Source organism: Sapajus apella, unplaced genomic scaffold (genome assembly GCF_009761245.1).
Source record: "Sapajus apella isolate SASKATOON/1434 unplaced genomic scaffold, GSC_monkey_1.0 scaffold94, whole genome shotgun sequence".
NCBI classification, from domain to species: domain Eukaryota; kingdom Metazoa; phylum Chordata; class Mammalia; order Primates; family Cebidae; genus Sapajus; species Sapajus apella.
The window spans coordinates 1,819,924-1,833,664 of record NW_022437034.1 but is presented as its reverse complement, the minus strand read 5'-3'; the positions used below and the strand labels follow the sequence as shown (position 1 = coordinate 1,833,664).

The 13,741-nt window shown below is 51.1% G+C and overlaps 1 protein-coding gene across 1 annotated transcript; it reads left to right on the top strand.

Moving 5' to 3' along the window:
* The first annotated feature begins 844 nt into the window (after positions 1-844).
* NODAL (nodal growth differentiation factor) lies at positions 845-10,912 on the top strand. The gene is made up of 3 exons (XM_032256242.1): positions 845-1,096; positions 6,440-7,137; positions 9,988-10,912. The coding sequence occupies exons 1-3, from the start codon at positions 904-906 to the stop codon at positions 10,138-10,140; spliced, it is 1,044 nt and encodes a 347-aa protein (XP_032112133.1). The 5' UTR covers positions 845-903; the 3' UTR covers positions 10,141-10,912.
* The last annotated feature ends 2,829 nt before the right edge of the window (positions 10,913-13,741 follow it).

Genomic DNA, 13,741 nt, shown 5'->3' with positions numbered 1-13,741 from the left:
CTGACTTGACTTTGCACCTGGAAGGGAGGAGGCCAGGCAAAAATCACTCTTGTGCAAATAAGGAAAGCCGGGCCCAGAGATCAAAGTGAGTGGTCCCGAGCCAACACCCAGGTCTTTGTGGCCCTGCCACACACCAGGCAGGGATTGAGGGATGTGGGCAGCAAGGGTAACACCTTTCCTCCTGAAATCACTGGGTGAGGTCTGCCTATGGGTGAAGAGCCTGATGAACCAAGATCACCCCATTGGCTCCATCTGGCTCCAGCTTCTGCTACAACGCTACCTTTTCAGATGGAGACGTCTTCCTCCTGGTCCCTCCTGCCTTCTGTCTTCCCCAGCAGAGCACTTTAGTTTTGTTATGGCCAGGGGCACTCCCCGAGGCCATCTAGACAGTGGCCAGGAAGACTGCCCCGGTCATATTGGGCCAAAGCCTATCCGAGAGCCGCGAGGATCCCGCGGCATTCTCTACCTGCTTCTCGAAGAGCCGCTAGCGGCTCATTTGCAGCCTGAGTGGAGAGGATGGGGCGGAGATCCCAGGTGAGGCCAGTTAGGGAGCCGCAGGTCTACGTCTGACCTGGGAGTATGCCGGGACAAGCCTGCTCCATCTCAGCATCAAGGTCTTTGGTACCTAGAGGAGCAGGGTGCCAGGGTGCCCAGACCGGCAAACCAGGAGCCCTAGATCCCGTCCCTGGATCTGGGTCCTTCGCCAGCTTTGCGGGTCTCCTCCTCACCAGGCTCGGGTCTCGCCCACCCCCAGTAGGTGGTGCCTCTGCCCCCCACCCTCCGGAGGGGGTGGTTATGTGATCTTAAAGCTTCCTTGGAGGGAAGAAAGGCGGGGGCGGGGCGGCTGCCGAGGTCCAGGATATAAGGCCTGGAGGTGCCGCTTTCAGGCCTGGCCAGCTCACCATGCACGCCCACTGTCTGCCCTTCCTCCTGCACGCCTGGTGCGCCCTGTTCCAGGCGGGCGCTGTGACAGTGGGCACTGCGCCCCTGCGTACGCGGGGGCAGCCCTCGTCGCCGTCTCCTCTGGCGTACATGCTGAGTCTCTACCGCAACCCGCTGCCCGTGGCGGACATCATCCGCAGCCTGCAGGCGCAAGGTAGGCTGTGCGGCGTGTGGCGCCCAGCATCCCGCCCCTCCGCAGCGTCCAGCCCGCGGACTCGGGACGTGCTCTGGGTTGGGGGCTGCTGCCCCGAGTCGGGTTTGCAGCCGCCCCGGGCGTCCGGAGCCCAGGGCCTGGCTCTGCGGATGTCTCCGCGTTAGCAGGCTCCGGGTGCAGAGTTGGTGGCTGGGGGCGTATCCACGGCCGGGTAGTGGGGTGGGATTCTAATGGTCAGGGTGTGTCCTAGACGCGGACCATTGTCTTTGGGTTTTGGTTTGGGGTTGCGCGGAGAGCAGCGCGGAAAGGTGGGAGCCCCTAATCTCCGCCGTCTTGTGAAGTTGCTTATCCTGGCGCCTGGGTCTGCGCACCTGCGGGATAGGTGTAATAAACAGTACCTCGCCCATCAGACTGTGGAGTGCGCGAAACGCTCCGCGCAGTACCCCGCACTGTCACAGTAAATGGTCGTCAGTATTGCCGTAATGGTTTTGTCTTGGCCAATTTTTTTTCTTTTTGCGAGTGAGGGTGAATGGGCCGTGATGCTCCGGGGTGTGACGTCGGGAGTATAAGCAGCCGAGCTGGTGAGCTGGTAACATTGGGGATTCTGGCTCACGGCCCCGAGATCAGGGATGGGCTGTCCCCAAGTCGCAAACTGTGGCAGCCTTGGGTCCTCCAGCCGCGCCGAGGAGGTATCAAGTGTCCCGGTTAACCCTGGGTTCGAGACCAGAATTTGGAGGGGATTGGGTGTCAGGGATGGTAGGGACCTGAGGGTATCGCCCTCGAGGACCTGGCAGGCCGTTCTGAGCACCGAGCGTGGCGGGCAGGTGGGTGCTGAGGAGAGGGAGCCCCTTCCGCGCCTCAATCCACATCCCGCCGCCTGGGAAGCCTTGGCCGCCCGCGCCTCCCTCCGCCTAGGGGGTCCAGACGACCCTCCCCGGGGCCAGGGCGCAATCCACACCGGCTAATCTGATCCGACTTGCCGCCTGCCGTCCCCTTGTGACCTGGGGGCGGGGGCTCCTCCCTCCTGCGTCTAGAGGCTGACGGCCGTTGACCCTCTCCGGAAGGGTCATCTGGGGACCAGCCAGACCGGGGGACACCCTTGGGGGCGGGGCAATGAGAAGTTTGCTGGAGAGCTCGGCCCTTCTACCAAAAGGCAGCCGAGGATAGGAGTGGGCAAAGAAGGGAGGGAGTGCTTTTCCAGTTCACTCGCTTCTGGAGAGTTCGAGATGTGTGCATCTGGAAAACTGAGTTCTAGGCCTCAAGCCCTGCTTCCTGATTCCCTGTTGTCGCTGGCACGTCTTGGTTTGCCTGCCTTCCCTTCTGTAAATTAGGAGACTGCTCTCTTTCAGCTAAACACATTTTTGTTGTTTTTTGTTCCCCCCACCGCCCCCCCACACACAGCCTCACTCTGATACCCAGACTGGAGTGCAGTGACACAATCTAGGCTCACTGCTACCTACGCCTCCCAGGTTCAAGCGATTCTCCTGCTTCAGCCTCCCGAGTAACTGGGACTACAGGCCCGTGCCACTGTGCCCAGCTAATTTTTTTATATTTTTAGCAGAAACGGGGTTTCACCATATTGACCAGGCTGGTCTCGAACTCCTGACCTCGTTATACAACCGCCTTGGCCTCTCAAAGTGCTGGGATTACAGGCGTGAGCCACTGAGCCTGGCCTAAACACTGTTTTTGTTTTTGTTTTTGTTTTTGAAACAAAGATTTGCTCTTGTTGCCCAGGCTGGAGTGCAATGGTGCAATCTAGACTCACTGCAACCTCCACCTCCTGGGTTCAGAGATTCTCCTGTCTCAGCCTCCTGAGTAGCTGGGATTACAGGCACCTACCACTACACCTGGCTAATTTTTTTGGTATTTTTAGTAGAGACGGGGTTTCACCATGTTGGCCAGGCTGGTCTCGAACTCCTAACCTTGGGTGATCCACCCGCCTCGGCTTCCCAAAGTGCTGGGATTACAGGCTATTTTTAACTGTGCAGCAGCATGCAGCATATTTACATTGTGAATTGGCCTCATTTCTAAGAGCAGTAGGAAGAGCCCACCTGGGGGAGACCGGTGGAGAAGGGATGTCCTGGCCCCACTCCTCCCATCTTGGATTGATTTATTATAAGCTGCACCGCAGTTGCATGAAAGGGATGTTGGAGTCCAGTTGGGTTTACATCGTATCTGTTGCTGTTGAACCTTATTCACCTTGGACCTTCAGTTTTCTCACCTGCAAATGGTGAGATGAGAGGAACAGTTAGGAGCTTTAGAGACAACGCCTGTGAAACACTTGGCATACAGGAAGCCATTGATGGTAACAGTCCTTATAATTTATTAAAATGTAGAATGGGCACTCAGTGTCAGGCCCTCACAGCCCTGTCTGGGGACGGTGGTTTAGGTGACAGGAAGGGAACCCAAAGGTGTAAGTCCAACCACTTTCTTCTTCAGAACTGGAGGTGTGGCCAGGCGTGGTGGCTCACGCATGTAATCCCAGCACTTTGGGAGGTCAAGGGTTCGAGACCAGCCTGGCCAAAATGACGAAACCCCATCTCTACTAAAAATACAAAAAATTAGCCAGGCATGGTGTCGTGTGCCTGTAATCCCAGCTGCTCGGGAGGCTGAGGCAGGAGAATCTCTTGAACCTAGTGGGGGAGGTTGCAGTGAGCCATGATTGTGCCACTGCACTCCAGCCTGGTGACAGAGCGAGACAATGTCTCAAAAAAAAAAAAAGAACTGGATGTGGGTCAGGACATCAGGGGCACCTGTGTGACTAAGTCTGCATTCAGCATATGAATGGGTTTGTGGGTGTCCATGAACCCTTTCCTCATACCCACCTTAAAATCACATTTGTTGTATTTGAATGTTTTTGTTTTTTTCTGAGAACATTCCTGCCCTGCATCAGGCACCAGTGATGCCCAAAATATTAGAACCCTTATTCTAAGGTGAACCAGAGAAACTATCAGCACTGTCCCAGGGCACCCTGGCAGTAGTGGGAGAAGGTAGGAAGGTTGGTGGAGTCACAGACTTCTCTCAGCAGGAAGGAGCAGTCTGGCCTGCTGCCCATCCATGCCTGCTGCCCATCCTGTTCACAGGGGCCTTTGCACCACCGTCCAGGTCCCTCATGGCCTGGCTGGACACCTTCATTTCTAACTCTTAGACCTGGGCAATAATAGGCAGTTGATGACGGCCAATGTTTATTGAACTTTGGTTGTGTTGGGCAAAGCACTTTACATGAATTATCTCAGTTAATCCTAACACCCCTGTGAGGTGGCTACTCTTACCATCACCCTTTTACAAAGAGGGAAAGTGAGGCTCAGAGAAGGAAAGTAGCCTGACCAATGTCAAAGAGCAAGTGACAGAATTTGAGCCATCATGGGAAGACTCGGGGCCCCTGCTCTTAACCATTAAGCAGGAGTGCCTTCCTCTAAAAGATTTTAAGTTTTTTTGTTTGTTTCAAGACAGAGTTTTGCTCTTTGCCCGGGCTGGAGTACAATGGTGCAATCTCAGCTCACTGCAACCTCTACCTCCAGGGTTCAAGCGATTCTCCTGCCTCAGCCTCCCAAAGTGCTGGGATTACAGGCCTGAGCCACCACACCTGGCCAAAAAAAGTATTTTTAAACTCACTGCCCCAGGCCTCCAGGTACAGGTGGCCACAGTGGGTGCTGGGTAATGTCAGCCTCCTCCCCACACTTCTGAGGACGGCTGCTAGTCAGGAGGTGGTTATTGCCTCTTGTAGGTGCTAATGAGGAGGGAAGTGGAAATTAAGTGAGAAGAGCTGCTGGAGATGGGCTGGGAGAAGCTGCCAGGAGGCTTTACAATACAAGTTGGATTTCCCGGAGAAATTCACTTCCTCTCTGCCCAAAGACACTCTTGGAGATAGTGGATGAATGAAGTGTTATCCAGCCAGACTGGACCCACATCAGAGGTCATCACTACCTCCAGAATCTATCCACAAAGACTTATAAATTCCCTGTCTTATTTCTAATGAATAACCCCTGACTTTTATTTAGCAGTAAACCTTCAAACCTCTTTATTTCTCTGGGTCCTTGTGATAATAATCAGAGAGGATGGGGCAGCATTATTCCAACTGCAAAGAAGAAGAAACTGGGCTTGAAGAAAGTTCATCACTATTAAGTGACCTGAAAATCCACAAATCTGTGCTATTCCCCAACATCAGGGAAACTCAGTCCAAGACCAGAATAAATGGCGCGTCCTCCCCTACTCCTTGTCATCCAGTCTGGCTGTCTTGGGTGAGTGGAAGGTTGGCTGTGCGTGTCTTCTGGGTGATGATCTCTGATGTAGGTCCAGTCTGGGCATCTAGCAGTTTATTCATCTATTGTCTCATAGAGCATCTTTGGTTAGAGAGAAAGGGAATTTCTCTGGGAAGTAATCCACCGTGTATTGTAAAGGGGCAACTCCCACTTTCAGCCTTCTGGAAGCTCCTGGGTGCATGCCATTGCTGTGTGCCCCAGGTTTGTGAATGACCTGGGACAGGAATGGGCGAACATCCTATAGGCGGGTAGCCCTGCCTAGAACGCCTTTAGAAACCTATTGGTAAGGTTGCCAAAAACTCCTGAAGTTTCCGCCTGTTCTTTAGGAACTGGGGTGTGGGGAGAGAGGGTGGGCAATCTTTGGCTTCTATTGCCTATGCCTCCTTGAGAGCTCTGAGCTTTTCCATGATATTCACATCTAGCTCAATGTGTTTGTAAAACAGGCTGCTCTTTTCAACGGGAAAATGGGGCCCAAGAAGGTGGCTTGCTCCAGGGTTAGAGAGAGAGTGGAAGCCTGGGATTTAGGTTAGAAGGCTCAGGGGTCAGCCTTAGGTTTTTTGTTGTTTTTTTTTTTAAAGACAGGGTTTCACCATATTGGTCAGGCTGGTTTGAACTCCCAACCTCAGGTGATCTGCCCACCTTGGCCTCCAAAGTGCTTGGATTACAGGCGTGAGCCACCACGCCCGTCCCTGAGCCTTAGACTTTATGTATGGGAGGAGAGAGGGGGAGATACATCTCATCACATTTTTACTAACTGTCCTCTGGCTGTGGAAAGTCTCTTGGAAGCGGGACTGGAAGAACAGTGATTGAGAGTCTGGGCTTTGCAGTTGGGCAAATCCAGGTTTACTCTTGGGTCTGCCACCTTCCAAGAATGACACCTTGGTCAGGTCTTTTAACCACTCTGAGCCTCAATTTTCCTCATCTCAAAAATCTTACCAACTCATAGGGTAGGGGTGAGAATTAGAAGGTAATTCGATATAAGGTAAGGCCTCCAGCACGAGCTATGGTGGTCGTTACGCTGACTGAGGCTGGGTGGGGGGCCTTACTCACCCTGCTTCCTTCCTGGTTTTCTCTTACCCAGATGTGGAGGTGGACGGGCAGAACTGGACCTTTGCTTTTGACTTCTCCTTCCTGAGCCAAGAAGAGGATCTGGCATGGGCCGAGCTCCGGCTGCAGCTGCCCAGCCCCGTGGACCTCCCCACTGAGGGCTCACTTACCATTGAGATTTTCCACCAGCCAAAGCCTGATGCAGAGCAGGCTTCAGCCAGCTGCTTGGAGCGGTTTCAGATGGACCTGTTCACTGTCACTTTGTCCCAGGTCACCTTTTCCTTGGGCAGCATGGTCTTGGAGGTGACCAGGCCACTCTCGAAGTGGCTGAAGTGCCCTGGCGCCCTGGAGAAGCAGATGTCCAGGGTGGCTGGGGAGTGCTGGCAGCAGCCCCCCACACTGCCGGCCACGGACGTGCTCCTTATGCTGTATTCCAACCTCTCGCAGAAGCAGAGGCGGCTGGGCGGGTCCACCTTGCTGTGGGAGGCCGAGAGCTCCTGGAGGGCCCAGGAGGGACAGCTGATCAGGGAGTGGGGCAAGAGGCACCGTCGACATCACTTGCCAGACAGAAGTCAATTGTGTCGGAAGGTCAAGTTCCAGGTGGATTTCAACCTGATCGGATGGGGCTCCTGGATCATCTACCCCAAGCAGTACAATGCCTATCGCTGTGAGGGCGAGTGTCCTAACCCTGTGGGGGAGGAATTTCATCCAACCAACCATGCATACATTCAGGTGGGATGCCAGGCGTGAGGGGAAGGGGAGGCAGTAAGCTGGACTCAGGGAACGGGGCTCTAGCTTTGCTATTAAATGACTGTGTTCCAGTCAGGCTCAGTGGCTCATGCCTGTAATTGTAGCACTTTGGGAGGCCAAGGTGGGCAGATCACCTGAGATCAGGAGTTCGAGAAACCCTGTATCTACTAAAAATACAAAATTAGCCAGGCGTGGTGGCACACGCCTGTAATCTCAGCTACTTGGGAGGCTGAGGCAGGAGAATGGCTTGAACCTGGGAGGCAGAGGTTGTGGTGAGCTGAGATCATGCCATTGTACTCCAGGCAACAAGAGTGAAACTCCATCTCAAAAAAAAGAAAAATAAAAAGAAATGAGTGTGTTCCTGCATTTAGTTATTCAAGCACCTCCAATGGCCAGATCCTGTGCTAGGTACCAGGGATGCAGAGATGACGGAGTGTAACATCCTTATAGAGCCCGCATGGGGTCATGCCTCATTGGGTAGCCTTGAACACATTGTTTCCCTGGGACTTTATCCTTGTCTTTCATCAAATTAGGGGTTGGGGGTAGGCCAGAGGGTCTCCACTCCTCCCTAGCCCTGACATTCTAGAAAAGGAAGTTCAGAATCTGGACTTTGAGGACAGGCAGGCCTGCATTTGACTCCTTATTAGCTGTGTGATACTGGTTAGGTTGCTTATTCTCTCCAGCTTCAGTTTTTCCACCTGTACAATGAGGAGGGCAATGCCATATTTCATAGGGATGCTTTAGGGTTCATGAGATGACATGCATACAGCATGTAAAGTAGTTGGTAAGCAACAGGCATGTTTGGCTGCATTATGGAGCCATGGTTGGAATAACACTGTTCCAGCTACTATATTTTGGTTGCCTAAAACAGGAATTGACTACCCATTCTACAGAAGTAGACCAGGCCGGCCGGGAGTGGTAGTTCACACCTGTAATCCCAGCACTGTCTGACATGGGTGGATCACCTGAGGTCAGGAGTTCAAGACCAGCCCGACCAACATTGTGACAACCACCTCTACTAAAATTACGAAAATCAGCCTAGTGTGGTGACGTGTGCCTGTAATCCCAGCTACTTGGGAGGCTGAGGCAGGAGAATCACTTGAACCCAGGAGGCAGAGGTTGCAGTGAGCCCAGATCGTGCCATTGTACTCCAGCCTGGGCAACAAGAGTGAAATTCCGTCTCAAAAAAAAAAGAAAAGGTAGACAAGGCCAGAGGCTGGCACTTGGTGCCAGTAGCCAGCCTAACATCTAGGAGGTGGTGGAGGAAGAACAGGACTGGTGAGTTAGGAAAGAGAAGATGGTGAGAACAGAAAACAGAACCTAATATGGTGGTTCTGATGTTATAGGTGGCCCTGCTCTGTTGTCAAAAGTCATATGGGATCAAAATGTTTCCATTTTATTCTGTGAAGTCTGGAACGAGAATCTCTTGGACTTGCAGTATATTTCATGCCAAGCCTCAGGCAGGGTTCAGGGTCTCTGGGGAGCCTGAGCACATGGGCTCAGGTCATATAAGAAGGGGTGGTGGTGGTGCTGGAGCTTCCAAGGATCTGTCCTGAGCATGGGCTCTCCTGAGCCTCACACAGACACTGCTGATTTTCATTAGCCCACCTGCAGCACCACAGAGACCCAGACAGTCCCAACTGCTAACTCTGACACTCTGATCTAAAAAGATGTCACTAGACCACAGGGACAGGGCCTGGTTCCAAAAATGCCAAGGGGTTGTTGTTACCTTTCCTCTTATTAACTCTCTCTGTCCTTCTCTCTGGCTGACAGCAAATCCCATAAGAATGTCCACATGACAAACTATTCTGCTTCATATTTCTAGAGCTAAAGTCTCACTCTGTTACCACGAGTTTCTTGGAATATTTTAAAAATCAGTATTTATAGCCAGCCACAGTGGCTCACTCCTGCAATCCCAGCATTTTGGGAGGCTGGGGTGGGTGGATCGCTTGAGTCTAGGAGGTCGAGACCAGCCTGGGCAACATGCTGAAACTCTGTTTCTCCAAAAAAAATACAAAAATTAGCCAGTCATAGTGGCAAGCGCCTACAGTCCCAGCTACTCAGTAGGCTGAGATGGGAGGCTCACCTGAGTCCAGAAGGTTGAGGATTCAGTGAGCTGTATCATTAATTCAGTGAGTGCATCATACCACTGCACTCTAGCCTGGGCAACAGCAAGACCATCTCAAAAAAGAAAAAAAATGGTATTTGCTTTAGATTAGAATAATAGGAGAACATACAAATTAGCTACTACTAAAAAAAAAAAAATGAGCTACTACTCTACCCAGACACATGTACTTTTTTGAATCTGTCTAAAGGCTATTTTCTTCAAAACAAGCATAAAGTTAGACATTAGAGTTGATGATATATTGGCAAGCTGACTCCTTTATGAAAATAATTTTCTTCCATTTTTGCCCTCAGGAACTGACTTTAGCTCCATAACTTTTTTTTTTTTTTTAAATTGAGGTGGAGTCTCGCTCTGTCGCCAGGGTGGAGTCCAGTGGCATGATCTCAGCTCACTGCAACCTCTGCCTCCTGGGTTCAAGCGATTCTCCTGCTTCAGCCTCCCAAGTAGCTGGGACTACAGGCGCCTGCCACCATGCCTAGCTAATTTTTCTATATTTAGTAGAGACAGGGTTTCACCATGTTAGCCAGGATAGTCTCGATCTCTTGACCTCGTGATCCACTGCTTCGGCCTCCCGAAGTGCTGGGATTATAAGTGTGAGCCACCATACCTGGCCAACTCTGTAACTTTTTTACTCTTTACCCAGAAATACTGCTATTGTGATCTGCCCATCAGGATGTGACTTGACACTCCTCTCCTCCCCTCTGCAGAGTCTGCTGAAACGTTACCAGCCCCACCGAGTCCCTTCTCCTTGCTGTGCCCCAGTGAAGACCAAGCCGCTGAGCATGCTGTATGTGGACAATGGCAGAGTGCTCCTAGATCACCATAAAGACATGATTGTGGAAGAATGTGGGTGCCTCTGATGAGATCTTGGAGAGAGACTGGATTTGCCTGCACTCTGGAAGGCTGGGAAGCTCCTGGAAGACATGATAACCATCTAATACAGTAAGGAGAAAAGAGAGAAGCAAAGTTGCTCTGCCTACCAGAACTGAAGAGACAGGGCTGTCCACTCTGTAAATGAAGGCTCAGTGGAGTCTGGCCAAGTACAGAGGCTGCTGTCAGGAAGAGGGAGGAAGAAGCCTCGGCAGGCGGCTTGCTGGGTGCTCCCTTTACTGAAAACACAGTGGCAAGTAAAAGCACAAGTGCATGAGTTCTTTACTGGATTTTTAAAACACCTGTGAACCTCCTGAAATTGTATGTGAAAGTTGAGACATATGTGCATGTGTTTTGGAGGTGGGATGAGGTGACCTATAGCTTTCATGTATTCTCCAAAGTAGTCTGTGTGTGACCTGTCCCCCTCCCCAAAGATTAAGGATCACTGTATAGATTAAAAAGAGTCCATCAGTCTCATTGCCTTGGGCTGGGCTGGGGGAGCCCCACAGCTTTCTGGCTGGGCCAATGGCAATCTACTGGCCTTATCCAGAGGCTCTTTGGAGTGGGTCTCTGCTAATGAGCTGTGCAACAATAAAGTCATTGTCTAGTTCTCCTGGGCCAGCTGGTGCCTGTGAAGGCAGAGGCAGTAACTCATCCAAGAGTACTGGCCATGTTGGATTACAGAAGCTGGAGCCTTCAGACATCCCCGCGTCAGTCTGCTTAGGCAGACACAACCTGAATCTATTAAAGTTGGTAGCAGTTCACCTCAATCTCTCAATGTGTGCTATTAATGAGGCCCCCAAGCTTCCTATCCAGCAGTGGTAAAGGCCTTGCCCTGGGTGGCAGGATACTTGCTCTTATGGTCACAGCTCAGCCACTAGAAGCTGTGTGATCTCAGGTGAGCAATTCACTGTCCACTTGTAAAATGAATGCTGGTGAATCCTAATGCATTTGTATTAAATGTCTGTCGTCGGGCTCAGAAGAGCCATGAGCTTTAAGCTGTAGACTGAATAGGACGGGCTGTCTTATCCCTATCTCCTGCTAAAGCTTATATATAAAGCCTGCTAAACTCAGTCCCTGCCATATGCCCTTAATCTAACCTTTATCAGCTCTTTTGTTACTCAGGGTTCTAAGGCAGTCTTAATTTCAGGTTCCACATGGCAGCACAGCAAAAGGAGCCCGAGCAAGGCAGCTCTATCCCCCAAAAACCTCTGACCACAGTTATTGAAAAGACCCCAAAGGCAGCAATTCTGGCTGGGTGCAGTGGCTCACACCTGTAATCCCAGCACTTTGGGAGGCCAAGGTGGGAGGACCATTTGAGTCCATGAGCTCAAGACCAGCCTGGGCAACATAGTGAGAACCTGTCTCTGTTTAAATAAAACAAAAAAAGCAAGTCTGCTCCTAACGGCTTGATCTCGTTGAGCATTGCCAAAGCAGGGACAAGCAAACTTTTTTTGTAGTTTCATGGGGCAAAGGGGCTACTTTATTGGGAATGTGAGTCCATCAAAAAATGATCCATCCTGCTTTCCCAAGAAGCCTACCCACTTACGCTACAGCCTTAGGAAAATGATTCCAATCATTTGTGAACCCCACTGAGCTCAGACGAACTCAACCGCGGCTTTGTGAGTCAATGCCATAATCACGGCCCAGGAAGGGGCTGGATTTGCTAGAGCCAGGCCTGGGCTTGAGGAACCTCAGTGCCTTGATTCCACAACAAAGCTGACCCAGCTGTTCACTGCCTAGACTAGAAATAGACTGCCCAGATCCAACAATTCAGAATCACAACAGGATTCTGCATCTGTGTACAGAATAGCCGAGCAGGGGCAGCCTTAGGAGGTCAGCTTGTCTGATCCCCATTCCTAAATGAGATCCCAGTGAGGCCTCGGGGCCTGACCACACAGCTAGGAGTGGCAGGGCCAAGAGCTGAGTTCTGGTCTCTTGAGCCCTAGAGGCGCTCACTGCTTAATAGCAGCTAGAGGTTTGTGCTCACTTATCTTCGGATCTAGGCCTTAGCCTTTAGAACCAAACATTTGAACCCAATTGCTCTACTGAACTAGTTCTTAGAAAATCCCACCCCAGTACTTTCTTACAAGGCTGGTGCCAGAGAGCAGAAGGTCAAGCTATTTGTGGCTACAGCTTGTGGGAGTGTTTATAGTCAGCGGCTCTACTGACTCCAAGAACAAACCCTTGACAACAGGGCATTGCCTCATGTCAAGCAAAAGATGCAGGCACAAAGTAGTGAAACTCTGTGTTTTGCTGACCCCTGCTGAAAGCTCAATGTTTGCTACATCAGCAGCAGACTCATTCTGCTGCCTGGACGGAAGTAATTGGAGCAAAGCCTACCTCCCCGAGCCTAGGAAATAGCTCCATGCACTAGGCCATGTGCTTGCTGAAGACTCTGTAAGTCACAGGAAATACTACCTAGAAGAATTGTGTCCTGTCTGAACTTGGGATGTTGTCTGTTGTTTTGAGATAGGATCTGGCTGTCACCCAGACTGGAGTGCAGTGGCACAAACATGGCTCACTGCAGTCTTGCCATCCTGGGCTCAAGCAATCCTCCTACCTCACAGCCTCCTGAGTAGCTGAGACTGGAAGCATACACCATCATACCCAACTAATTTTTCAGTTTTTTTTGTAGAGACGGGGTCTCGCCATGTTGCCAAGGCTGGTCAACTTCTGGGCTCAAGCTATCCTCCTGTCTTGGCCTCCCAACTTGTTGATATTACAGGTGTGAGGCACTGCACCTGGCCTGACCCTAGGGTTTTAAGAGTAGTCAAGAGTTATTTTAACTTGCTCTCAAGCAGTGCCAAGTCATAGTTGTGAGAAAAGTTGGACACATTACATTCCTTGGCTGGGGAAGTGGGTGGGCCTGCCAGTAAGTAAGCCAAGAAATTAGAAACATTGTAAGAAACAGAAACATGGGATACACAGAGATGTGGGAACTGGCTGTGACCCTGGGATAGCACCCCCAACCCAGTGTTGTCTCCATCTCTAAAAGTCTTTCTTTTTAGTCTCACACCTGTAATCCCAGCACTTTGGGAGGCTGAGGTGGGTGGATCATGAGGTCAGGAGTTCGAGACCAGCCTGACCAACATGGTGAAACCCGTCTCTACTAAAATTACAAAAATCAACCGAGAGTGATAGCACATACCTGTAATCTCAGCTACTCAGTAGCCTAAGGCACGAGAATTACTTGAACCTAGGAGGTAGAGGTTGCAGTGAGCCGAGGTGCACTCTAGCCTGGGGGACAGAGCCAGACTCAGTTTGTTTTTACTAGCAATAAGATCCTTATCTATCCTAATTGCCTTTAGGGTAAAGGATGTAGCAAAGGGCTTTTAAAGTTTTGGTCCCATCTTCCCTTAAATAGATTTAATCCTTCTGTAGTTTCCACAAGTAGATGGTGGCTGCAGTGTTCAAACCTGCTGCACTCCTAAACTTACACACTTGGAGGGAGGAGGCACGTGGGCTGAATAACCTCTGGCTGTCCAGGCCAACTGGGCTGTGCTTGAGTCCCTTAACTAGAACTACTGTTTACTGAACTGAGTGTACTAGGCACTGGGCTCTTTATGACATCAACTGGGCCTCACAACC

Coding starts and splice junctions, on each gene's coding strand:
- NODAL (XM_032256242.1), top strand. CDS start 904: ATGCACGCCCACTGTCTGCCCTTCCTCCTGCACGCCTGGTGCGCCCTG. Junction 1,097..6,439: donor CCGCAGCCTGCAGGCGCAAG/GTAGGCTGTGCG, acceptor TCTCTTACCCAG/ATGTGGAGGTGGACGGGCAG. Junction 7,138..9,987: donor CCAACCATGCATACATTCAG/GTGGGATGCCAG, acceptor TCCCCTCTGCAG/AGTCTGCTGAAACGTTACCA.